This window comes from Carcharodon carcharias, chromosome 18 (assembly GCF_017639515.1).
Source record: "Carcharodon carcharias isolate sCarCar2 chromosome 18, sCarCar2.pri, whole genome shotgun sequence".
Lineage (NCBI taxonomy): Eukaryota > Metazoa > Chordata > Chondrichthyes > Lamniformes > Lamnidae > Carcharodon > Carcharodon carcharias.
Window position 1 is genome coordinate 42,307,309 of NC_054484.1, and position 27,529 is coordinate 42,334,837.

The 27,529-nt window shown below is 42.9% G+C and overlaps 1 protein-coding gene across 1 annotated transcript in view; it reads left to right on the top strand.

Moving 5' to 3' along the window:
* gpr156 (G protein-coupled receptor 156) overlaps positions 1-27,529 on the top strand; it is a 53,064-nt gene that overhangs the window by 18,310 nt on the left and 7,225 nt on the right. The window contains exons 4-7 of the mRNA XM_041210882.1: positions 19,957-20,067; positions 22,961-23,086; positions 23,229-23,324; positions 26,044-26,280. Coding sequence (XP_041066816.1) covers positions 19,957-20,067; positions 22,961-23,086; positions 23,229-23,324; positions 26,044-26,280 — 570 coding nt within the window. The remainder of the gene's footprint in view (positions 1-19,956; positions 20,068-22,960; positions 23,087-23,228; positions 23,325-26,043; positions 26,281-27,529) is intronic.

Here is a 27,529-nt window from a genome sequence, read left to right on the forward strand (position 1 = left end):
TTTTTCCAAGTCCTGACGAGAGCATGAAGCAGCACCGAAGTAATCATCGATATACCGGAGAAAGAGTTGTGGAAGGGGGCCGGAGTAGGACTGGAACAAGGAATGTTCCACGTACCCCATAAAGAGACAGGCATAGCTGGGGCCCATGCGGGTACCCATAGCCACACCTTTTATTTGGAGGAAGTGAGAGGAGTTGAAGGAGAAATTGTTCAGCGTGAGAACAGGTTCAGCCAGACGGAGGAGAGTTGTGGTGGATGGGGATTGTTCGGGCCTCTGTTCGAGGAAGAAGCTGAGGGCCCTCAGACCATCCTGGTGGGGGATGGAGGTGTAGAGGGATTGGACGTCCATGGTGAAGAGGAAGTGGTTGGGGCCAGGGAACTGGAAATTGTTGATGTGACCTAAGGTGTCAGAGGAATCACAGATGTAGGTGGGAAGGGACTGGACAAGGGGAGAGAGAAGGGAGTCAGGATAACGAGAAATGAGTTCTGTGGGGCAGGAGCATGCTGAGACGATCGGTCTACCGGGGCAGTTCTGTTTGTGGATTTTGGGTAGGAGATAGAAGCGGGCCGTCCGAGGTTGGGCGACTATCAGGTTGGAAGCTGTGGGAGGAAGATCCCCAGAGGAGATGAGGTCAGTGATAATCCTGGAAACAATGGCTTGATGTTCAGTGGTGGAGTCATGGTCCAGGGAGAGGTAGGAGGAAGTGTCTGCGAGTTGACGCTCAGTGTCCGCGAGGTAGAGGTCAGTGCGCCAGACAACAACAGCACCACCCTTGTCAGCGGGTTTGATGACAATGTCAGGGTCGGACCTGAGAGAATGGAGTGCAGTAAGTTCAGAGAGAGACAGGTTAGAATGGGTGAGAGGAGCAGAGAAATTGAGACGACTAATGTCGCGCTGACAGTTCTCAAGGAAAAGATCAAGAGAAGGTAAGAATCCAGAGGGAGGGGTCCAGGTGGAGGGAGAATATTGGAGGTGGGTGAAAGGATCCGTTGAATGGGGAGAGAACTCCTGCCCACAGAAGTGAGCCCGGAGACGAAGACGGCGGAAGAAGAGTTCAGCATCATGCCGAGCCCGAAATTCATTGAGGTGAGGGCGTAAGGGTATGAAACTAAGTCCTTTGCTGAGCACTGAACGTTCAGCATCGGAGAGGGGAAGGTCAGGGGATATAGTGAATACACGGCTGGGGCTGGGATTGGAAGATGGGGTGGGGACGAGGCTGAGCGTCAACTCGCAGAGACTTCCTCCTACCTCTCCCTGGACCATGACCCCACCATTGAACATCAAGCCATTGTTTCCAGGACTGTCACTGACCTCATCTACTCTGGGGATCTTCCTCCCACAGCTTCCAACCTGATAGTCGCCCAACCTTGGACGGCCCGCTTCTATCTCCTACCCAAAATCCACAAACAGAACTGCCCCGGTAGACCGATCGTCTCAGCTTGCTCCTGCCCCACAGAACTCATTTCTCGTTATCTTGATTCCCTTCTCTCTCCCCTTGTCCAGTCCCTTCCCACCTACATCCGTGATTCCTCTGACACCTTACGTCACATCAACAATTTCCAGTTCCCTGGCCCCAACCACTTCCTCTTCACCATGGATGTCCAATCCCTCTACACCTCCATCCCCCACCAGGATGGTCTGAGGGCCCTTAGCTTCTTCCTCTAACAGAGGCCCGAACAATCCCCATCCACCACAACTCTCCTCCGTCTGACTGAACCTGTTATCACGCTGAACAATTTATCCTTCAACTCCTCTCACTTGCTCCAAATAAAAGGTGTGGCTATGGGTACCCGCATGGGCCCCAGCAATGCCTGTCTCTTTATGGGGTATGTGGAACATTCCTTGTTCCAGTCCTACTCCGGCCCCCTTCCACAACTCTTTCTCCAGTACATCGATGATTACTTTGGTGCTGCTTCATGCTCTCATCAGGACTTGGAAAAATTTATTAATTTTGCTTCCAATCTCCACCGCTCCATCATTTTCACGTGGTACATCTCTGACACTTCCCTTCCCTTCCTTGACCTCTCTGTCTCAATCTCTGGTGATAGACTGTCCACCAATATCCATTACAAGCCTACCAACTCCCACAGCTATCTCGACTACAGCTCCTCACACTCCGCTTCTTGTAAGGACTCCATCCCATTCTCTCAGTTCCTTCACCTCCGTCGCATCTGTTCCGATGATGCTACCTTCAAAAATATTTCCTCTGACATGTCCTCCTCCTTCTTCCTTAACCGAGGTTTTCCACCCACGGTCGTTGACAGGGCCCTCAACCGTGTCCGGCCCATCTCCCGCGCATCCGCCATCACGCCTGCTCCTCCCTCCCAGAAACATGATAGGGTCCCCCTTGTCCTCACTTATCACCCCACCAGCCTCCGCATTCAAAGGATCATCCTCCGTCATTTCCGCCAACTCCAGCATGATGCCACCACCAAACACATCTTCCCTTCACCCCCCACTATCGGCATTCCGTAGGGATTGCTCTCTCCGGGACACCCTGGTCCACTCCTCCATCACCCCCTACTCCTCAACCCCCTCCTATGGCTCCACCCCATGCCCACGCAAAAGATGCAACACCTGCCCCTTCACTTCCTCTCTCCTCACTGTCCAAGGGCCCAAACACTCCTTTCAAGTGAAGCAGCATTTCACTTGCATTTCCCCCAACTTAGTCTACTGCATTCGTTGCTCCCCATGTGGTCTCCTCTACATTGGAGAGACCAAACGTAAACTGGGTGACCGCTTTGCAGGACACCTGCGGTCTGTCCGCAAGAATGACCCAAACCTCCCTATCGCTTGCCATTTTAACACTCCACCCTGCTGTCTTGCCCACATGCCTGTCCTTGGCTTGCTGCATTGTTCCAGTGAAGCCCAACGCAAACTGGAGGAACAACACCTCATCTCCCGACTAGGCACTTTACAGCCTTCCGAACTGAATATTGAATTCAACAACTTTAGATCTTGAGCTCCCTCCTCCATCCCCACCCCCTTTCTGTTTCCCCCTTCCTTTTGTTTTTTTTTCCCAATACATTATATAGATTTTTCTTTTCCCACCTATATCCATTATTTTTAAATATTTTAAAATCTTTTGTGCTCTCCCCACCCCCACTAGAGCTATACCTTGAGTGCCCTACCATCCATTCTTAATTAGCACATTCGTTTAGATAATATCACCAACTATAACACCTATGTGTTCTTTTGTTCTATTGTTGGTGACATCTTTTGATGATCTGCTTCTATCACTGCTTGTTTGTCCCTACAACCACACCAACCCCCTCCACTTCTCTCTCTCTCTCTCTCTCTCTCTATCTCCGCGCGCACCCCCTGCCCCCCCCCCACAACACACCTTAAACCAGCTCATATTTCAACTCTTTCTTGGACTCGAACTCAAGTTCTGTCGAAGGGTCATGAGGACTCGAAACGTCAACTCTTTTCTTCTCCGCTGATGCTGCCAGACCTGCTGAGTTTTTCCAGGTAATTCTGTTTTTGTTTTTATCTTATATATATTTTTTTTTATATTAGCTGTAACCTAGCCAGTGATATAATTTATAAAAAAACACAACTTCCTTTTGTACTGTATGTCTATATTTATAAAGGCAAGCATATGTTTCAATTTATAAAGCCAAAGTTTCGGTATGTATTTTGAAATAGCTTTTATAAACTTGCCATCTTCAAAGATTTGTGACTGTAAACTCTCATGTTTCTCTATTTCTGGAACCTTTTTAAGATTGGAGCATTTCGTTTATATTGCTTCTCCTCATCCTCCCAAATTTGATCACATAATATATCATTTTATATTAAATTTCATCAGTCATTTCACCTTACGTATGACCAATCATTCACACAATGAAACATTACTGATAAGTGTTGCAGGACAACTGCACATAACACAAAACCAGCAATCAGCCCCAGTAATGGAACAGGAAGTAACAGAACAGTGGGCACAAACAAACTAATCAGTGCATAGATCAGAAATTGGCAGTGAATTAATAGAGCACAAGTCAATAGTAAATTAATAAATTGTCAAGAAGATTTAATAATGTCTGTAATGTTATTGGAAATTATTTTAAAATAGAGTTCTAGTGGTGTCTATGTGCATGTCTGTGTCTTGTGTCTGTGTCTTAATTGGATTAAAGCCAGCTGGTAGAGGCTTTGATGTATAGAAGAGAAGCAAGTTTGAAATGTTAATCTGGTAAATTACAAGGTGAAATGTAAAGAGGGAAAATTAGCATTTTTAAATAAACCATTCAAAAGAATGGGTGAAATATCACACCTAGCCAAAAAAGCCAAACAATGTGTTCATTTTTTCTAAAGTTTACTAATAAAATTGGTGTTACTTAAGGGTTTTATTGTTAGAAGAGTAAAGTTCAAAAAACCTAGGGCAGAATTTAGCCCTCGTCAGGTAAGGGCAGTTGGGAAGCCGACTGCCTGTGAACAATTGGGGCCAGACCCCGATTTCAAGCTGGCAGGCCAATTAAGACCCACCCAGTGTGAATCACGTGCTCAGCGCCGCCTGTGTGAGCAGGCGAGGAGGATGGTGAGCATGAACTTCACGCATGCTTGTGGGTGCGTGCTGCAAAAGCTCCCTGAGACAACTCAGGGAGAGTTGAACAGTTTTGAAAATAGAAAATAAAGAATTTTAAGGTGTTTAAAAAAAACATGTCCCCTCATGTAACGCTGTTGAGAAATTAGGATGAAACTTTTTTTCTTTTTTTTAAATGACGGATCGAAACCTCAGCCCTCCCGTGGATGAGGTTTCGCAAAAAGTGCATATGCCACCTGGCCTTTTTGACTGCGTCAACCATAAGGTTGGATGGGTAGTGAAACATTTAAATCAATCGGATTGTTAATGGCCTTAACAAAAACAGAATTACCTGGAAAAACTCAGCAGGTCTGGCAGCATCGGCGGAGAAGAAAAGAGTTGACGTTTCGAGTCCTCATGACCCTTCGACAGAACTTGAGTTCGAGTCCAGGAAAGAGCTGAAATATAAGCTGGTTTAAGGTGTGTGTGTGGGGGGCGGAGAGATAGAGAGACAGAGAGGTGGAGGGGGTTGGTGTGGTTGTAGGGACAAACAAGCAGTGATAGAAGCAGATCATCAAAAGATGTCAACCACAATAGTACAATAGAACACATAGGTGTTAAAGTTAAAGTTGGTGATATTATCTAAACGAATGTGCTAATTAAGAATGGATGGTAGGGCACTCAAGGTATAGCTCTAGTGGGTTTTTTTTTAATTTTTTTTTATTTTTTTTTTATTTTTTTTTTATATAATGGAAATAGGTGGGAAAAGGAAAATCTTTATAATTTATTGGGAAAAGAAAAAAAGAGGAAGGGGGAAACAGAAAGGGGGTGGGGATGGGGCAGGGAGCTCACGACCTAAAGTTGTTGAATTCAATATTCAGTCCGGAAGGCTGTAAAGTCCCTAGTCGGAAGATGAGGTGTTTTTCCTCCAGTTTGCGTTGGGCTTCACTGGAACAATGCAGCAAGCCAAGGACAGACATGTGGGCAAGAGAGCAGGGTGGAGTGTTAAAATGGCAAGCGACAGGGAGGTTTGGGTTATTCTTGCGGACAGACCGCAGGTGTTCTGCAAAGCGGTCGCCCAGTTTACGTTTGGTCTCTCCAATGTAGAGGAGACCACATTGGGAGCAACGAATGCAGTAGACTAAGTTGGGGGAAATGCAAGTGAAATGCTGCTTCACTTGAAAGGAGTGTTTGGGTCCTTGGACGGTGAGGAGAGAGGAAGTGAAGGGGCAGGTGTTGCATCTTTTGCGTGGGCAAGGGGTTGTGCCATAGGAGGGGGTTGAGGAGTAGGGGGTGATGGAGGAGTGGACCAGGGTGTCCCGGAGGGAGCGATCCCTACGGAATGCCGATAAGGGGGGTGAAGGGAAGATGTGTTTGGTGGTGGCATCATGCTGAAGTTGGCGGAAATGGCGGAGGATGATCCTTTGAATGCGGAGGCTGGTGGGGTGATAAGTGAGGACAAGGGGGACCCTATCATGTTTCTGGGAGGGAGGAGAAGGCGTGAGGGCGGATGCGCGGGAGATGGGCCGGACACGGTTGAGGGCCCTGTCAACGACCGTGGGTGGAAAACCTCGGTTAAGGAAGAAGGAGGACATGTCAGAGGAACTGTTTTTGAATGTAGCATCATCGGAACAGATGCGACGGAGGCGAAGGAACTGAGAGAATGGGATGGAGTCCTTACAGGAAGTGGGGTGTGAGGAGCTGTAGTCGAGATAGCTGTGGGAGTCAGTGGGTTTGTAATGGATATTGGTGGACAGTCTATCACCAGAGATTGAGACAGAGAGGTCAAGGAAGGGAAGGGAAGTGTCAGAGATGGACCACGTGAAAATGATGGAGGGGTGGAGATTGGAAGCAAAATTAATAAATTTTTCCAAGTCCTGACGAGAGCATGAAGCAGCACCAAAGTAATCATCGATGTACCGGAGAAAGAGTTGTGGAAGGGGGCCGGAGTAGGACTGCAACAAGGAATGTTCCACATACCCCATAAAGAGACAGGCATAGCTGGGGCCCATGCGGGTACCCATAGCCACACCTTTTATTTGGAGGAAGTGAGAGGAGTTGAAGGAGAAATTGTTCAGCGTGAGAACAAGTTCAGCCAGACGGAGGAGAGTAGTGGTGGATGGGGATTGTTCGGGCCTCTGTTCGAGGAAGAAGCTAAGGGCCCTCAGACCATCCTGGTGGGGGATGGAGGTGTAGAGGGATTGTACGTCCATGGTGAAGAGGAAGCGGTAGGGGCCAGGGAACTGGAAATTGTTGATGTGACGTAAGGTGTCAGAGGAATCACGGATGTAGGTGGGAAGGGACTGGACAAGGGGAGAGAGAAGGGAGTCAAGATAACGAGAAATGAGTTCTGTGGGGCAGGAGCAAGCTGAGACGATCGGTCTACCGGGGCTGTTCTGTTTGTGGATTTTGGGTAGGAGATAGAAGCGGGCCGTCCGAGGTTGGGCGACTATCAGGTTGGAAGCTGTGGGAGGGAGATCCCCAGAGGAGATGAGGTCAGTGACAGTCCTGGAAACAGTGGCTTGATGTTCAGTGGTGGGGTCATGGTCCAGGGAGAGGTAGGAGGAAGTGTCTGCGAGTTGACGCTCAGCCTCCGCGTGGTAGAGGTCAGTGCGCCAGACAACAACAGCACCACCCTTGTCAGCGGGTTTGATGACAATGTCAGGGTTGGACCTGAGAGAATGGAATGCAGTAAGTTCAGAGAGAGACAGGTTAGAATGGGTGAGAGGAGCAGAGAAATTGAGACGACTAATGTCGCACCGACAGTTCTCAATGAAAAGATCGAGAGAAGGTAAGAATCCAGAGGGAGGGGTCCAGGTGGAGGGAGAATATTGAAGATGGGTAAAAGGATCCGTTGAACTGGGAGAGGACTCCTGCCCAAAGAAGTGAGCCCGGAGACGAAGACGGCGGAAGAAGAGTTCAGCATCATGCCGAGCCCGAAATTCATTGAGGTGAGGGCGTAAGGGTATGAAACTAAGTCCTTTGCTGAGCACTGAACGTTCAGCATCGGAGAGGGGAAGGTCAGGGGGTATAGTGAATACACGGCTGGGGTTGGGACTGGAAGAAAGGGTGGGGACGGAGGGACAGGCAGGGGTGGAGGGTCCTAGATGGGTGTTGGTGTCGATGAGTTGTTGGAGCTTGCGTTCCTTAGCACTTGAGAGAAAGAGAAAAAGTTTCTTGTTGAGGCGTCGGATGAGCCGAAGGATAAAATGAAACTGGGGGCACGCGCAGCTTTGAAAAAGGGTACGGCGGTGCTGCTGGAGGGAGAGGTCGAGTGTGTTCATATGGCGGCGCATGGCACTGAGAGTGGATTTCAGAATGTGACGGGAACAGCAGTCCGAGAAACGTTTTATGTCCCGGAGATACCTGTAATCCTGGGTGGGTTCGAAACATGAGGGGTGGAATTTCAGTTGAAATCCATGTGGGGTAAGTCGGAGACGGAGACAGTCACTGAGAAAGGAGATATGGCTGTGAAAGCGGGTTTTAGTAAACACCTTGTCAAACACTAGGAGAGAAATGGAAAGCAATGAAGGTGAACAAGGCAACAGAGAGATCCGGAAATCTTGTCGCAGAGAGGAACAGAACTTCTTCAAGGAGGTAGGCATTTCTTGAAGAGCAGTGGCAGTCAATTAAACACAGAGATAAAAACAAAAAAACTGCGGATGCTGGAAATCCAAAACAAAAACAGAATTACCTGGAAAAACTCAGCAGGTCTGGCAGCATCGGCGGAGAAGAAAAGAGTTGACGTTTCGAGTCCTCATGACCCTTCGACAGAACTTGAGTTCGAGTCCAGGAAAGAGCTGAAATATAAGCTGGTTTAAGGTGTGTGTGTGGGGGGCGGAGAGATAGAGAGACAGAGAGATGGAGGGGGTTGGTGTGGTTGTAGGGACAAACAAGCAGTGATAGAAGCAGATCATCAAAAGATGTCAACCACAATAGTACAATAGAACACATAGGTGTTAAAGTTAAAGTTGGTGATATTATCTAAACGAATGTGCTAATTAAGAATGGATGGTAGGGCACTCAAGGTATAGCTGTAGTGGTTTTTTTTTATTTATTTAATTATTTTTTTATATATAATGGAAATAGGTGGGAAAAGGAAAATCTTTATAATTTATTGGGAAAAAAAAGGGGGAAACAGAAAGGGGGTGGGGATGGGGGAGGGAGCTCACGACCTAAAGTTGTTGAATTCAATATTCAGTCCGGAAGGCTGTAAAGTCCCTAGTCGGAAGATGAGGTGTTGTTCCTCCAGTTTGCGTTGGGCTTCACTGGAACAATGCAGCAAGCCAAGGACAGACATGTGGGCAAGAGAGCAGGGTGGAGTGTTAAAATGGCAAGCGACAGGGAGGTTTGGGTCATTCTTGCGGACAGACCGCAGGTGTTCTGCAAAGCGGTCGCCCAGTTTACGTTTGGTCTCTCCAATGTAGAGAACACCTGCGGTCTGTCCGCAAGAATGACCCAAACCTCCCTGTCGCTTGCCATTTTAACACTCCACCCTGCTCTCTTGCCCACATGTCTGTCCTTGGCTTGCTGCATTGTTCCAGTGAAGCCCAACGCAAACTGGAGGAACAACACCTCATCTTCCGACTAGGGACTTTACAGCCTTCCGGACTGAATATTGAATTCAACAACTTTAGGTCGTGAGCTCCCTCCCCCATCCCCACCCCCTTTCTGTTTCCCCCTTCTTTTTTTTTTTCCCAATAAATTATAAAGATTTTCCTTTTCCCACCTATTTCCATTATATATAAAAAAAATAAATTAATTAAATAAAAAACCCACTAGAGCTATACCTTGAGTGCCCTACCATCCATTCTTAATTAGCACATTCGTTTAGATAATATCACCAACTTTAACTTTAACACCTATGTGTTCTATTGTACTATTGTCGTTGACATCTTTTGATGATCTGCTTCTATCACTGCTTGTTTGTCCCTACAACCACACCAACCCCCTCCATCTCTCTGTCTCTCTATCTCTCCGCCCCCCACACACACACCTTAAACCAGCTTATATTTCAGCTCTTTCCTGGACTCGAACTCAAGTTCTGTCGAAGGGTCATGAGGACTCGAAATGTCAACTCTTTTCTTCTCCGCCGATGCTGCCAGACCTGCTGAGTTTTTCCAGGTAATTCTGTTTTTGTTTTGGATTTCCAGCATCCGCAGTTTTTTTGTTTTTATCTCTGTGCTTAATTGGCTGGACCTGGAAAAAATTAATTTTGCTTCCAATTTTCACCCCTCTATCACCATCACCTGGTCCATCTCCAACATTTCCGTTCCCTTCCTTGACATCTCTGTCTCCATTTTTGGTGATAGATTGCCCACCAATATTCATTACAAGCCCACCAATTCCCACAGCTACCTTGACTACAGCTCATCACACCCAGCTTACTGTAAGGACTCCAACCCATTCTCTCAGTTCCTTTACCTCCGTCACATCTGTTCCGATGATGCCACTTTCCAAAATGGAGCTTCTGACATGTCTTCCTTCTTCCTTAACCGAGGTTTCCCACCCACTGCGGTTGACAGGGCCCTCAACCATGCCCGACCTATCTCCTGCGCCTCTGCCCTTGCACCTTCCCCTCCCTCCCAGAACCATGATAGAGTCCCCCTTGTCCTCACTTTTCACCCATCCAGTCTCCGCATTCAAAGGATCATCCTCCACCACTTCCACCAACTCCAGCATGGTGCCACCACCAAACACATCTTCCCCTCATCCACCCTGTCAGCATTCAGTAGAGACAGTTCCCTCTGTGACACCCTGGTACACTCTTCCATCACCCCCAACACCTCATCCCCTTCCCACGGCACCTTCCCATGCAACCGCAGAAGGTGTAACATCTGCCCCTTTACCTCCTCCCTCCCCACCATCCAAGGGCATTCTTTTCAGGTGACTTGCACCTCCTTCAATTTGGTCTACTGCATTTTCTGCTCCCAATGTGGTCTCCTCTACACTGGGGAGACCAAACACAGACTGGCTGACCACTTTGCAGAACATTTTCATTCAGTCTGCAAGCATGACCCAGCACTTCCTGATGCTTGCCTTTTCAACACACCACCCTGCTCTCATGCCCACATGTCCATCCTTGGCCTGTGGTCCTTGTTCCAGTGAAGCCCAATGCAAACTGGAGGAACAGCACCTCATCTTCCGATTAGGCACTTTACAGCCTTCCGGATTTAACATTGAGTTCAACATCTTCAGACCATGAACTAACTCCTCTATCTTGACCCCTTTTTTAATCCCTTTTTAAAAAAAATTTTTATTTTTATTCATTTATTCATTGTTTTATCTCCATTTTATCCATTTTTATACCCTTTTTCCCCAACCACTGTCCCCTCCCCCTCCCCCACCCCATCCCCAAAAGGACCACCCATTACTTGTTCCTTGTTGTCCTTTCACAGAGTGCTGACCCTCGTTCTGCTATTAACACATTCTGCTTTCTTACCTTTATGCCGCTATCAGCACCTTCTTTAGCCCTTACTACAACTATTAACACTCACTTTGTCATTTTGTCCATGACATCTTTGTCAATCTCTCCTTAGCCCCCACCTTGCTGACCTTCTATCCAGCTTCACCTGTTCAGCCCCCTTCTCTCCCCCACCCCCCCACCCCCCCAACAGTAAAAATGTTATCACATTTCTACATCTCTTTAGCTCTGAAGAAGAGTCATACAGACTCGAAACGTTAATTCTGTTTCTCGCTCCACAGACGCTGTCAGACCTGCTTAGTTTTATTGCAAATATATATGTCTGGGTTGGCCTTGAGGCCTCAAAATGCCATCAGACATTCACACTGCATGTGAAAATCAGATATGTCACTGGGTATTTTGCATTATGCATGTGCTAGATCAGCTGGACTCTCTTTCAAGGCCTCAGCATTTTCATTGGACACTGGCTTGGGTTGGAGAGCTGAGAAGAGAGGAGTTCAAACTCTGCAAATAGGTAGTGTTCAGACAAGGACAGCATCAAGTCCAATCTGAAATGACATTTTCTGAGCTGGCACTTGCAATGGGAACAGAGGGTGGGGGCATTCAAAATGCCAGCTTAAATTGGTTCCTCCGGGTTGGAAGCAGGGCACTTTTGGTGGGAAGAACAAGATGGTCAGAGTGGCAAAGCCCTAAATTTGTTCAGACCTTTTGAAACGTTGGGGCTGTAATCGCAGCATTTAAAATTTTTGGGCAGCGATTTTAAAATGGTTACAAAATAGTTTATACAATTAGTTTTTAGTGTTGTTTCTGTGAAGTGGTTTGGAGCCCGAGGAGCTTTTTCCAGTGGAATGTATTTTCAGTTCAGTCAATGGCTAGTGCAATATCACCACCTAGTGAGCAGAATGCTGTAATTACAGCATGACCACATGCTGACATTAATTTCCCATTATAAAATGTAGTAGGTCTATTGAGATGGACTCTTCCATTATAAATGTTTAGGTAAAAAGTGACAAAATTGTAACAACAGGTAGACCATAAGACATAGGAGCAGAAATTAGGCCATTCGGCCCATCAAGTCTGCTCTGCCATTCAATCATGGCTGATAAGTTTCTCAACCCCATTCTCCCACCTTCTCCGCGTAACCTTTGATCCCCTTACCAATCGAGAACCTATCTATCTCTGTCTTAAATACACACAATGACCTGGCCTTCACAGCCTTCTGTGGCAATGAATTCCATAGATTCACCACTCTCTGGCTAAAGAAGTTTCTTCTCATCTCTGTTCTAAAAGGCCTTCCCTTTACTTTGAGGCTGTGCCCTTGGGTCCTAGTCTCTCCTACTAATGGAAACATCTTCCCCAAGTCCACTCTATCCAGGCTTTTCAGTATTTTGTAAGTTTCAATCAGATCCCCCCTCATCCTTCTAAACTCTATCGAGTATAGACCCAGAGTCCTCAAACATTCCTCATCTGTTAAGCCCTTCGTTCCTGGAATCATTCTTGTGAACCTCCTTTGGACACCCTCCAGGGCCAACACATCCTTCCTGAGATATGGGACCCAAAATTGCTCATAATATACTAAATGTGGTCTGACCAGAGCCTTATAAAGCCTCAGCAGCCCATCCCTGCTTTTATATTCTAGTCCTCTCGAATAAATAAAAGGTACTAAGATTTGTGGCCAAAAAGTATATGCTATATACCAAATCTTTTAATATATGCATTGAAGTGGTTTCCGAATAAGGGAATAGGAGTTTTGAAAAAATTAAAATATGTTAGCCTATTTGTGCGAATGTGATTAAACAAAAAAAGATGGTGGGTAGAAAAAATGCAGGAGATCCAACAACTTGCAGAGACCAACGACATGCATGGTTTCTTCAGTGATCTTTGGCTCAAACACACATGGGGCCCACCATGTTGAGAGCCAAGTTTGAAGGGGAGCTCTTCAAGGACAGGGAGGCAGTCAGTCGTCACTGGAGAGAATGTTTTGAAGAACTCAACAGAGACCCTTTCTTCAACTTGAACATTCTCAAATCCATTCCTCAATACCCCATTCAGCTTAGTCTCTGCACCACCCCAGTCTGGAGCAGCTGAAAATCGAGGCCTCTACAGAGATGGAATCCTTGCCAAAAATTCTGAAACATGGTGGAGATGCCCGGCTGCACAAACTCCTATTTCTTATCTGGGAAGAGGAGTGCATGCCGGGGATCTCAGGGATGCTGTGACTATATTCAAGAAGGGGGATAAGTCTGATTGTGGTAACTACAGAGGATACTCCCAGCTGTCTGCCACTGGGAAAGTCATTGCAAGGATCATCCTCAATCAACTCCTTCCAGTGGCCAAATAGCTCCTTGCAGAGTCACAGTGTTGTTTTCATCCAAGTGGCACCACAGACACGATATTCGTTGCACAACAAATCCAAGAAAAATGCATGAAACAGCAACAGCTGCTGTACATGGCCTTTTCAACTTCCCAAAAACATTTCACTCTGTTAAGCACAAAGCCTTATGGAATATCCTCCTCAAATTTGGCTGCCCCCAGAAATTTGTCACCATCCTCCGTCTGCTCCATGATGAGATGCAAGCTGTGATTCTCACCAACAGAATCAGCACAGACTCAATCGCAGTGAAGACTGGGATCAAACAAGGTTGTCATTGCTCCAGTCCTCTTCTATATTTTCCTCGCTACAATACAACACTTCACCTCCAGCAAATTACCCACAGGCATGGAGGTAATCTTCAGAACAAATGGGAAACTTTTTAATACATTGCCTCAAATTTAAAATCAAAATCAAAATCTTAGTCATAGAGTTTTAGTATACTGTGTGTGCACTCACTCAGAAACTGGGCTCCAGATCATTGTGATCTTCTCCGCTGAAGCACATGAGAAAATCAGCCTTTCACTTAACACTCAAAAAGACTAAGGTCCTCATACAATTAGCTCCCACAGCACACAGCACAACACCTCCCCAGAGTCGATTAAGATCAACAGCGAGATCCTGGAAAATGCGGACTATCTTCCATATTTTGAGAATCTCCTTTCGATTAAAGCAGACACAGACGACAAATTTCATCAGTGCCTACAATGTGCCAGCTCAGCCTTTGGCTGACTGAGGAAAAATATTTGGGGACCAGGATGTCAAACCCGAGACTAAGGTAATGGTTTACCGGGCAACAGTGACTCTCTGCTCCTATATGCTTCAGAGACTCGGACAACCTACAGGAGGCATCTCAGGACGGAGAAGTAACATCAGCGGTACCTTTGCAAAATCCTCTGACAAGAAAGGAGGTTCAACAGCCAACATGACCAGCATTGAGGTGCTTTAATCACATCTGATGTAACTCCAAATATTCTGACATTCTTTAAACCCAATACATCCTATCATTCTTTATAGTTATTATTGTTCTGACTTTATATTCATAAAGGTTGTAAATTCCTGATGGCTTGAAAACCACTGTAAAATATTGAAGTAACTGACATGAGCCAGTGCATGTTACAAGCACTTGAGACATCCAACTACATGATATTAATTATATTTTGTGTGCCAATGAAGTACTGTTTTGTAGTGAAATTATTGGATTTTTCTTTCTTGTATACATTCGTTTTTCTTTCAGCTCTCCAACATGAAGAGAAAGGTAGCTTAATAGTAGAGACATTAAGGCCTGAATTTTCACTCCCGAGACAGTAATGCAGAGTTGCAAGGAGTTTGGAACCAGCCACAGGGGCTGCCAGGTGCAGAGTTGTGTTATGTGAAAGGCCTGCCTTGGTGATCCCAGACTTTGTCCCAGCTAAAAAAAAAAGAAACTCACACCCCACACACACACACTCCCCTTGCTGCACCAATGCCAACTCATGCCCCCCTACCAATCCCCATGGTCCCTCTTACCCTCCATGCCAATGTATACCACTCTAACCACCCTGTGGCCCTTTATAGCTCCTATGCCATCTTAATGACAACTCATGCTCCCCTCACCATCCACCACCCTTTGTTCTTACACCTTCCTTGCCAACTCATGCAGTATCTACCATGAGCAGACCTCAGGACCCATGCTAAGATGAAATTAAATAAAGTTCTAAGTGTATATTGCAGACTTTATTTTAAAAAAAAACATTCATTCATTAAAAACCCATTCACTACATTTACATTTCTTCAACTACGTAATCCTTTATAAAAACCAACATTTTATTCAGTGGTTTAATTCCCATATAAAAGCAAACATGTCATTCAAGTGCTTACTCTCTTACAGATATAAGCATTTGTATTCATAGCCCCACATCAAATACTTTATAAACACTTGGAGCTGTCAATCAAACTCTGATTTCATGACCTATCATCGCAGTGGGGTGATATCAGTTCAATAATGCAGCACAAATCGTACAATTGTATCCCTTGGGCTTATGTCAACAGACAGAGTGATAAACTCCAAAAAGTTTATCAACTTTTTATACATGGTCGTGTCTAATTTTAAAAATCCCAAAAGGCGCCTGACCTCTCTTCAAGGTGTCACTGGACCTATCCAAAAGGTCGCTCTACCTCTTCAACGAACTCCGGCAGCTTTAGAGCTTCTCCTAAAAAGTGTATTTTGGGCATCATACGAACACATACAAACATATGAATTAGGAGCAGGAGTAGGTCATTTGGCCCCTGGAGCCTGCTCTGCCATTCAATAAGATCATGGCTGACATGTTTGTGGCCCAACTCCACATTCCTGCCTACCTCCTAAAGCCTTGGACTCCCTTATTAGTCAAGAATCTATCTACCTATGCCTTAAAAATATTCAGTGACCTTTCCTCCACTGCTCTCTGGGGAAGAGAGTTCCAAAGACTCACAACCCTCCGAGAGAAAAAAATTCTCCTAATCTCTGTCTTAACTGGGAGACCTCTTATTTTTAAACTGTGTTCCCTGGTTCTATTCTCTCTTACAAGGGGAAATATCCTTTCAGCATCCACTCCATCAAGTCCCCTCAGGACTTTATATATTTCACTAAGATCACCTCTCATTCTTCTAAACTCCCATTGACACAGGCCCCGCCTATACAACCTTTCCTCATAAGGTAACCACCCCATCCCAGGTACCAATTGAGTAAACCTTCTCTGAACTGCTTCATGCATTTATATCCTTAAATAAGAACACCAAAACTGTACACAGTACTGTAAATGTGGTCTCACTAATATCCTGTACAACTGTCCAAACATCTCTACTTTTATATTCCAATCCCCTTGCAATAAACAACAACATTCCATTTGTTTTCCTGATTACTTGCTGTACCTGCATACTAACTTTTTGTGATTCATGTACCAGGACACCCAGATCCCTCTGTACCTCCAGAGTTCTGCAATCTCTCTCCATTTAAATAATATGCTGCTTTTCTGTTCTTCCTGACAAAGTGGACAAGTTCACATTTTCCCATGTTATATTCCCTCTGCCAAATTTTTGCTCACTCACTTGACCTGGTTATGTCCCTCTGCTTTCCTATTTATCTTAGTGTCATCTGAAAATTTAGCAAGCATTGTCACAAGAGTATAATAATTCTCAAAATATTATTGTGATTTATTGTAAAAATAGGTTAATAGTAGGGTTGTGTGCGTGTGTGTGTGAATATGGGATTTAACTGGTCTGGAGGGTTTGATATATCAAAAGAAGCTAGGTTTGAAATTCTAAATACGTAAACATGGCTGTCCTAGAATGTAAGGTGGAAGCATTGTTAGATAAATCAGGGTAGTTTGAATCTCAAAGAGAAGCTAGGCCAAGCAATGTGTTTATTTTTCCCAAAGGTTACTGATAATGTTAGCACCATGAAAAGATCTATATTATGAGAAAGGTAAAGTTCCAAATACACATGGGAACAATGGAATTTACGTTAAAAGGGAGAAACATGTATAAAGGAGAATGAGGCTATGTGTCAGGGAAGGCATTGTAAGATCTAACAGAAGTGTGAGAAGCCTCCAGTATTTGTGCATTTAAGCCTGTTGTCTACAGAAACTGAAGCTGAGAAAAGCTACTATGAGTTCTACGTCCAGGGTGTTGTGTTGACTTGCCTGAACCTGTTTAAAATCCAATTTTTTTTTACTGTTGCCTTAACAGGGGTGTAACTGGAAACCAGATTAATTAGGGGTTTTAGGAGTTATTATAGTAGTAATTTGTAGACCTATGTGTGTGCTTAAAATCTTTTATTAATAAGTGTTTAATTTAATTTTCAAAAAAATCTCTGAAGTCTTGGTGGACTTATTACTTCTGAATTTAGGGCACACATTTCAAAATAAATACAAATTGCAAAACCATTGTGATAGCATGATTAAGCTTCCCTCATGGATTTGATCTGCCTGGCACACATAATCTGCCGTATCATAATTAGTGTACATTTGGTCCCTTCTATCAAGTCATTTATATAAACTGTAAACAGTTGAGGCCTCAGCACTGATCCCTGTGGCCCTCCACTCATCACACCTTACCAACCCAAAAACGACCAATTTATCCTGACTGTTTCCTGTTAGCTAACCAATCCTCTCTATCCAGGCTAATATGTTACCCGCTACACCATAAGCTCCTTTTTTGCGTAGTAATCTTCAATGTGGCTCCTTATCAAATGCCTCCTGGAAACCTAAATACAGCACATTCACAGGTCCCATTCTATCCATGTTGTGTGTTACCTCCTCAAAGAAACTCCAATAAATTAGTCAAACATGATTTCCTTTTCACAAAACCATGTTGACTCTTCCTGATTGCATTGAGATTTTCTAAGCACCCTGCTATAACCACCTTAATAATAAATTCTAGCATTTCCTTATGACAGATGTTAAGCTAATTGGCCTGTAGCTTCCTGTTTTCTGTCTTTCTCATTTCTTGAAAAGAGGTGTCATATTCACTATTTTCCAATCTGAATTCTTTCCAGAATCTAGGGAATTTTGGAAAATTAAAAACCAATTACTATTTCAGCAACTGTTTTTTCTAAGACGGATGAAGTCCATCAGGACTTGTCAGCTATTAGTTCTAATAATTTTCTCAGTACCCTTTCCCTGGTGATTGTAATTATTTTAAGTTCCTCCCTTTCACCTCGTTTCACAACTTTTTCTGGGATGTTATAGTATCCTCTATAGTGAAAACAGAAGCAAAATATCTATTCAGTTCATCCACCATTTCCTTATTTTCCAATATTTAATTCCCCATTCTCATTCTCTAGGGGACCAACACTCACTTTACTTACTCTTTTCCTTTGTAAATACCTGTAGTAACTGTTACTATCTGTTATTATGTTTCTAGCTGGCTTTCTCTTATACTCTAATTTCTCCCTCTTTATTAATCATTTAGTTATCTTTTGTTGTTCTTTATCTTCTGTTCAATTTTCTGACCTGCCACTCATCTTTGTGGAATTATAGCTTTTTCTTTTAATTTGATACTATCTTTGACCTCCTTAGTTAATAGCTAGCCATAGCTGGTGCGTCCTTCCCTCATAGTATTTCTTTCTCATTGGAATGTAACTTTTCAGAGTATTCTGAAATAGTTCCTTAAATGTCTGTCACTGCATCTCTACTGGCCTGTCCCTTAATCTAATTTCCCAGTTCACATTAGCCAGCTCTGTCTTCATGCCCACACAATTGCCCTTATTCATGTTTAAAACACTAGTCTTAGATCCACTCTTTCTCTCCCTCAAACTGAATGTGAAATTCAATCATATTATGATCACTACTACCTATGGGTGCCTTCACTATAAGTTCATTAATTAATCCTGTCTCATTGCACATTACCAGAACTAGTGTAGCCTGCTCTCTGGTTGCCTCTAGAATGTGCTGCTGTAAGAAACTGTCCCAAAAACACTATGAACTCATCATCTAGGCTACCGTTGCCAATCTGATTCATCCAATCTATATGTAGATTAAAATCACCCATGATTATTGCTGTACCTTTTTCACAAGCCCCCATTAATTTTTCCTGCATACCCCATCCTACAATGTGATTAGTGTTGGAGGCCTATAAACCACTCCCCCAAGTGACTTCTTATATTTATCATTTCTCATCTCTACCCAAACTGATTCTACATCTTGATCTCTAGAACTAAGGTCATCTCTCTCTATTGTACCAATGCCACCCTTAATTAACAGAGAACCATTTCCTGTCTTCCTGTCCTTCCTAAATGTCATGAACCCTTAAATACTCAGGTCCCAGTCTTTGTCATCTTGCAGCCACGTTTCTGTAATGGCTGTCAGATCACATATTTATTTCTATTTGCGCTGTCAATTTATCTGTTTTGTTATGAATACTTCATGTATTCAGATACAGAACCTTCAGTTCTGTCTTTTTACTAGTTTTGTAACCTCTAGCCTTATATCTAGCCACTCTCAGCTTTGTACACTCTGTCCCTTCCTACCACACTCTGATCATCATTCCCTTTATTACTACCTTTATCTCTTGCCTTGTCTCCTCCTTTTAATTTATCACATCTTCCCTTGCCTCCATTATTTAATTTAAAGCCCTCTCTACTGCCTTTTTTATATGACTCACCAGAACACCGATGCCAGCATGGTTCAGGTGAAGACCATCCTAATGGTACAGCTCCCACTTTTCCCAGTACTGATGTCAGTGCTCCATGAATCGCAATCCATTTCCCCCACACCAACCACGCGTTTAACTCTCAACTTATTGCCCTATGCCAATTTGTTTCTGTAAGATATCCCACCAGTGAAAATTGGATCTATTTGAAAGCAGCTGTACTTTTACATGTGCAGTTGCCTCTATGAGCTACAGATGAGCAAACTACAACCTGCCGCCATTTCCACACCAACTCCCCCCTCTTTCCCCACCCCCCTCCAGTGAAAATGATGGGTACCAGGCTCGGGATTTCTGGAATCGGGGCTCCAGCGTCATTTTGGCAATGCTGGAGACCCCCTCTCTCTATACGAAAATTCACGCCTAAAGCATTTATTTCAGATCTCCCTGGCCATGGATTAAAGTGGTTTTAGCATTGCCAGAAATTATTTCAGTATATTTTGTTTAATCACAATCCTTAATTTTGAATTACAGATTCGCATATGGATGCTCTGCATAGGAACCTCATTGATATTTGGCCCCATATTGGGAAAGACGTGGCGACTGTATAAAGTTTTCGTTCAGCGTGTCCCAGAGAAGAGAGTGGTAAGCCAACAAGTAAATCTTCATGACCTTTACCTCACCCAAGCTCCCTCTACTTTCCTGAACTTTACAAGGAGGCAAGCTCAAAAGAAAGGGAAATGAGCCATTTAGACTTAAAGACTTTATATAACATTGGCAGTGGACACTGTCAGTAAACTCAAGGGGGTACTGGGTAGCTATTTGGCGGGGAAAGCAATAGAAAGATGTAGGAAAATAGAGTGATGTATTGCATTTTCCAAACTCAATTGGGACTTTCCTACCAAAATGACCACAATTCCATATATTCCTGTGCTTCTAAAACAATATAAAACTATCACTATCAATTTTATCTAAAATATTCTTGGCTAGAAATGATTTGTTCATTAGTAATAGGAAAGATAAATTACTTGATTGTTAAAGAAGCACCAATTATGATTAATATATGCACATTGTGGCATGTGTCATTTACTGACCCTTAAAGGAAAGAAGACATATGACTCTTGCTTGAAAATTTATTCATGACCTCTTTGAAACATCAGTGTGCATATAAAAATTAATGAGTTTTATAAATAAGATAATCTTCTGAGGCATAAGTTAGTGAATAACATCACTCTCTTACCTGTTTCTGCTGTCTTTGTGTAACTATTTCTCTGTCCCCATTGGGTTTCTTTCCCCTTGAATTTTCATCTGCCTTTCCTCCCTTCCTTTCAGATGGGTGGCCTCCAACAGCTGAAGGCTGCATTTGGTGTTTGGGACCAAGGGTACAATGTGGTCTTCAGTGAGTTCCCCACAAGTTACTCATTCTTCCTCTCATTTACATCATTAATTCTGTCTCTTCCCATTTTTGAGCTACCTGCTCAATGCTAATATCCTGCACCCCTCCCCAAGGGCAGGTGGCCAAACGCCCTCTTAATTTTGTCCCATTATACACTGTAACCTCTTCAATCCAGAAATTTATTATTCAGAAACACCAGTTGTCCAGAGGTTTTTTGAGTGTTTCTGTCAGCAAAACATGGGTGGAGGTAATTAGTTCAAATATAAGTGATGTGATTTTGAAAAATCAAACTAATATTAAACGAAAACCTCTCCCCACTTCTTCAGTTTACTGCACTGTTTAAAAATTTAGAGATTACAAAACAAAAGCTTCAACAGGCAAGTAATCAGAAGACTGTCATTTTATTCTTAGTCATTCTTGCTCACAACCTTATATTTAAAAAAAACAAACATCCACTACAATGTTTACTTCAGTAAATTCTATCTCTTAGGGGTTAGCAATTTGAAACTTTGTCTCAGAGGTGTAAGGAATTAGTATCTGTTAACAAAACACAGGAGAATAACTAATTGACATTGAAAATCAACTGATGGTTTACTTCTGAAAGTTGAATGAACATTGCTAAGTTCTCCATCTCTCTCCCTTCCCCAGCTTAATGTACCTTGATAATTATAGAACACTAAATATATAACCGATATATAATCACCTCAATTCACTAGCTTCCCACTTTCTTTCACGCTTATACCTTTATCGCTTCACATGAATTATTATTAAAGCTTTTGAAATTTGTCTTTTTTTTAACTATGAAGAAAAGCTCCGTGACTGTTCAAACCCAAAGAAACTATTTCAATAGTATAGCTTGCTGGTACTGAAATACCCTTGGAAGTTAGGCACATTGAATAATCCAAATTTAGCTCACATTCAAGCTCTAGGCAAAATATCAAGTCTGAGCACAGACTTTTGGGAGAGGCTTTAGTTAAAGTCTTTAATGAAGAAATTTAAAAAACCTCCGGACAAATCAATGCATACATTTAAATAAGTTGTGAAATTTGTAGACATAAGAAAAATTATGTGTAAAATATCCTAGAAAGTTTTTGAGGGATTTGTGGGAAATCCACAGCCAAACTGTGCAATCGCAGATTGATAATAGCCAATCATTTTGTGCCACAGTGTTACGCCTTTAGCACTGTAAAGCCTATCACAGTGTTGCCTAGAAGAGTAACAGGTACTGATAGTACTTGTACATTAATAAATTTTCTCTGAAATGTGTGTACATGTACAAGATTTAACAAATACTAGATAACTATTCATTAGATTCAGTCTAGATTTGGTGATTCAATTACGCTCATGTCTAATAGTCAAAAAATCAGCTCTTTCCACTGAAATATTAGTCAAATTTTTGCAGCAGTCAGACTGAGCTCTTTTAGCCCTCAAGAAGACTACCACGACTGACTGTTTTTTTTTAGATAATATTTGTACTTCCAGAGGTATCTTCTAGTTAGTGATTCCAGCTTGATATAGTTGTCAAGGGATTTCTATAACATAGAACTTCAATACGTTCAGTATCACCCTAGTGCTCTTGAAAAATTATCCTTTCATTTGTAATTAAGTTCATTTTTGTAGTCATTAAATGTCTATTTTATGACAGGAATTACTTTTCAAAGTATATTTTTGCAGCAGCTGCACTACCATTAGGACTCCAATGATGGTGCTGTAAAACTGAGAGAAGTCACTGTCCTAATAGTGTTACTTCCAAAATTTAGCAATACCAGAACTTTGATTCACGTATTGTAATTGCTTGCCTCTAGTTCTCAACAACAATTTCAGAAAGGCAAAAAGAGTGAAGGTTATGAGCTTTATAGACCACAGGCCTTAAATTTGCTGATTGCAACTGCAGATGTTTCAATATCTGTAGTGTTCTTTCTTCTGTAGCCACTAAAGAGGATAGTTCTCTGAATTTCATTTTAAGTTTAGTTGGTCTGGAATTGGTTAAATTGGAGAAGCACTGAAAAAGCTTTAACTCACACTACTCATGAATTAAACAATCTCATTATAATTTCATATTGCTGTTTCTTATCTGAGCCAAGTAATTGGTGATTCGTTTATTTCCATGATGCAGTGATCCAAATTTGCTTTCTTTTTCAGATTATCAAAGACATTCAGTTATTGGGGCTGGTAGCTGGAGTGATTGGGTTGGATATTCTGATTCTGGTGACGTGGGGCATTGCTGACCCACTTCAGTGTATGCAATCTTTAAATGCAGGAATGAGGGTAAACAAAAATTTTTAATTTTGATGCTTTTTTTCCTTTTTGTGAAAAGTTACAGATTTTCTAATGCAAAACAATTTTTATTTACTATTAGTGAATCACCTATATAATTGCACAAGATTTTTGGTATTTTCTCATTCCTTAGGCAATTGAAAAAGATCTTTCCTACTCTATCACAATCATGAAATGTTGCGTTTCTCGTTACACAGACATCTGGATCATTCTTATTTCACTCCTAAAGGTAAGAATTCTTACTTCTCTCTTAGCATTTTTTTTTTGTTTTTAAAGACTAAAAGCTTGGTAGCACCTTTTTTTGTTCTTGGTGGGGCTGGTGTTATGATAATTCTGGCAAGACTGCATTTATTGGGCCACCTTAGTATTTGACTTCCTATAACATTGACAGTTGAGCATGTAGTATATTGGGTCATATTGGAAGCCAAATCAGGCTGAGGTGGCAGTTTCTCTCCTTTGAACGATATTAGTGAACCAGTCACTCTTTGGTGACTTGGCAACTTTTTTGGTAATTCATTTTTCTGGTTCCAGGCTGTGATCCCCAGTTTGTTCAATTTCACTCATCAGCACTCGCTGCTAGTCTGGTTCTATAACTCCTACATGACTTACTCTTTTCAACTTTGATGGCCCTTGTGACCCTCCATCTTGACTACTCAATATAAATTAGGATAGGCAATAAATGCTGGTCTTGCCAGTGATACTCACATCCCATGATTTTTTAAAAAATGTTACCTGTGGTTTTTAAAGTAAAAATTCATGTTAAAGCAACTTGTACAGTGCTGGATCTAGAATTCTGCCGACTGGGAAAAATTCCCTTGCACTGCCTCTCTCATAACCATATCTAACTGGACCATGTCAATGTTCTCTCTTCTGCCAAACAGGAACATTTGAGATTGAAGCTTATTTTCTCCATTACCAAATGTGTCCTTAAACTATTCTTTCCTCCACTCATTTTTTCCAACAGTTGCAAGGAGCTTATGGACTTTTGTCACTAAGATTGGGACTATCCATTCAACTGTCTTTGCTGTCTCTCTGCCCCCAATCCCCTTTCTCTTTGTGCACAAGCCAAACATCCCCCTAGGCTTCACAACCTTCCACCTGCCTTACCCTGAACTTGCATCTTTCTTCTGTTTCTCTCTATCTTCATGTCATCTGAGTTAATCTTGAACAAGAGACCCAGGTCTTGCCCACTTGACCACATCCTACTAAACAGATGACTATCCAGCCTCCCTCTTTGGCCCCTATGTCAGCTGACAAAGTAGATTAGTCATGCTTCTTGGTCATTATCCCCCATCATCACCACCCCTTTCTTGAAATCTTTCTCCTTGCAGCCCATTGCCCATCTCCAGCCTTCCTTGCCTCTCCAAAATCCTTTACACAGGCGGCTTCCAAAATATACACTCTTTTTTGCCACAAGTCCATGTTCAGATTTCTCCAATCAATTTTCTGGCCCTGCCCCATCACTGAAACAGCTCTAACCAAAGTCGCAAGTGTCAGTCACTTGACTGCAGTGCGTATTCCTTCCTTAAACTTTCTGAAGTCTTTGACATGGCGAACTACACTATCTTCCATTTCTCGGCTCAGTGAAATGACCCTTGCCTGGTTCTGTTCTTACCAATAGGATCATAGCCAAAACATCAAAACAATGATTTCTGTTCCTGTGCCAGCGGCTTTACCTCAAGTTCCCCAAGGATCCAATCATGGCAGTTTCATCTTTCACGTGCTTCAAATTTAAAAATTTCTATCCTCTTTAAATCCTTTCATGGACTCACCCCTTCCTAATTTTGTGATCACCTCTATCCCTACACCTGCACCCTGCCATTTGCCCCAACATTGATGGCTATGCATTCTGTTGTCCAGGCTGCACCCTAGTTCTGTCTCTCCACTGTGTGTTTGTTGACCCTGCATTGTCAGACTGCTTGTCCGACATCCACTCATGAATGAACCACAATTTCCTCAACATAACCACTGGGAAGACAAAATCCACTGCCATAATTTCTATACAGTTCCACACATTCCAACCCTGTCTCTGGCTGCTGTTTCATGCTTAATGGTCTCTTTGCAACTTTGGCATCATATTTAACCTGAGTTAAACTACTGATCCTTGTGCTCTTTCTCGCAAAAAGTCACCTACATCCACCTTCATAACCTTAGCCCATCTACTGTTGAAACCCTTGTCCATACCTTATACACCTTCAGGCTGACATTGGTTCCCAGTCTAACACCTCCAACCCTCATTGTCATGTTTAACTCCCTTCATAGTCTCTTCTCCTCCTGTACCTCCTACAATCTCATCCTTTGAACTCTTAGCTACTCCGGTTCTGGCTTTGTGTTTCCTCTCCCTCCCTTCACTTCACCATTGATGGCTGTGCCTTTAGCACTGGAAGTACCTGGCAAGCTACTCAGCCTACCTCTCCTATATTAAAGCTCTCCTTAATATTTCCTCCTTTAGCTCTGCACCCATTTATTTCTGATTACGCATCTGAAGGAACTTGGCAAATTGTTTTAGATTAAAGGTGCTATATAAATGCATGATGTTGTATCATTAAGCAAAATCAGAATTCAATCTCTCATTCCAGTTGGCATGTCTCAAGTTACCGCTCTGTCTTTCTTGTCATCTCATGCTGCTTTGTGCTTCACTTCATCTTTTCTCATATCTGCATCTCTTGTCCCTATACTCCCTATCAACTTTTGTCCTACTCTGCTCTGTCTCTCTGCTTTGTTGCTCAGCCATTCATTTTCTCTCTATTACTTGCAGTTGACAATATGAGAAAGTCATCACCTTTCTACTTAGATGATTTCTTAACTGCCTCACTCAGATGCAAACTTCATTGTCTCACTCATTTGAATCTATTTTTAACAAGTTTTGATTTTTTTTAGGTTTCTATTGATGAGCTCTGAGGTGTTCACTTGCTACTGACAGCTTGTTTCTTTTTTTCTAAACTCAGGGAAGTCTTCTACTATATGGCACATATCTAGCTGGTTTAACCAGCAATGTCAGCTCTCCCCCTGTAAACCAGACTGTCACCATCATGGTGGGAGTTTATTTGAACATGTTCACTGCAGGAATAATTATTCCCATTACCAGATTCTTGAGTTCCTGGCCCAATCTTTCGTATGGTATCACCTCTGGGGGAATCTTTGTATGTACCTCAACCATCAACTGTCTCATCTTCCTCCCACAGGTAAGAGAAAATGAACAATTCCAACATATTTAGGAAGATGTAGTTAATTAACTAATAGATGAGTGGAAAATGATGCATTATTATCTCCTTAACCTATATATAACATTTGATATGATTGACTATGCTGCCTTCCTTCATTGCCTCTCCTACATTGTCCAGGTAATAGAACTGAACTTGCTTGGACCTACTCCTACAAGACTCTGAATAAAGACAGAATATTTCCAACAATATCTCTTCCCATCCCAGCAAAAGTTCCTTCCAGGATCTTTCTTGACCTCCCTTCTCTTCCTCAACTACATGCTACCTGTTGAGAATGTCATCCATAGCTTTGGGGTTTCCATTTATATTTATGCTGATGACATCCGGTTCTCACATCCTTCAACTCCATGACCACTTCAGAGCTGTCTGACATGAAGTAATAGACAATTTCTTCCAACTGAACACAGAGCTAACTAAATATATTATTTTCCTTCTCCTCAAACTATAACCCTCGCTACTGTCTACATCCCCCTTTCCTGAAGCCTGAACCAGCTAGTGCAAATCTTAACATACTGTTTGACTCAGAGCAGAGGCTCAAAGTACACATTCTATCAAAGCAGGCCCAAAAGGAATTTTCACCCCCATCCCTTTATGCTAGGTCTCCAACCCCCACCCTCTCTTTCAGCTTCTGTGGTTTTAGAAGGATAGAATGCATGGATGCCATACACATTTTCCAGTTGTTCTGTACCTCTGCTCATGCTGTACACAGATGTTGTGCCAAGGAGAACAAAGATTAGTTCCTCTGCTAACGTTAGTTCCCAATCTGAGCCATGCTAAACATAGGCTACAGTTTCTCTAGAGGTATGAGAGCAGATTGGATCAGGATATCCTCCATAGTGATAATGTATGTGGTCCTAGCAGCAATCTGCCTGCTTTCTCAGCTTCTGGAACTTGAAGTGTGAGGAAAATAACCACACCTAAAAATTTACCAATCCAATTTTAAAGATTTTCTAGGCATTAGTCAAACTGATGTCTATCAGTTACAAAACAAAAGTGGAACTCAAACAGTGTAAGTATGTTAAATCTAGGGGCAGAATCTTGTGCCCTTCCTGTGGTAGGTTTGTTGGCAGTGGGGCATCTAATTGAGCGGAAGTGTGGTGGGTGGGGACGCCATCACATTCCTGCCTCCACCCTGCTTAAATCTGTGGTGGCAAAGCCCATGGAGCGGGACCGTTATCGGCCTTTCCACCCTGCCGCCAGCTGAGGTCTT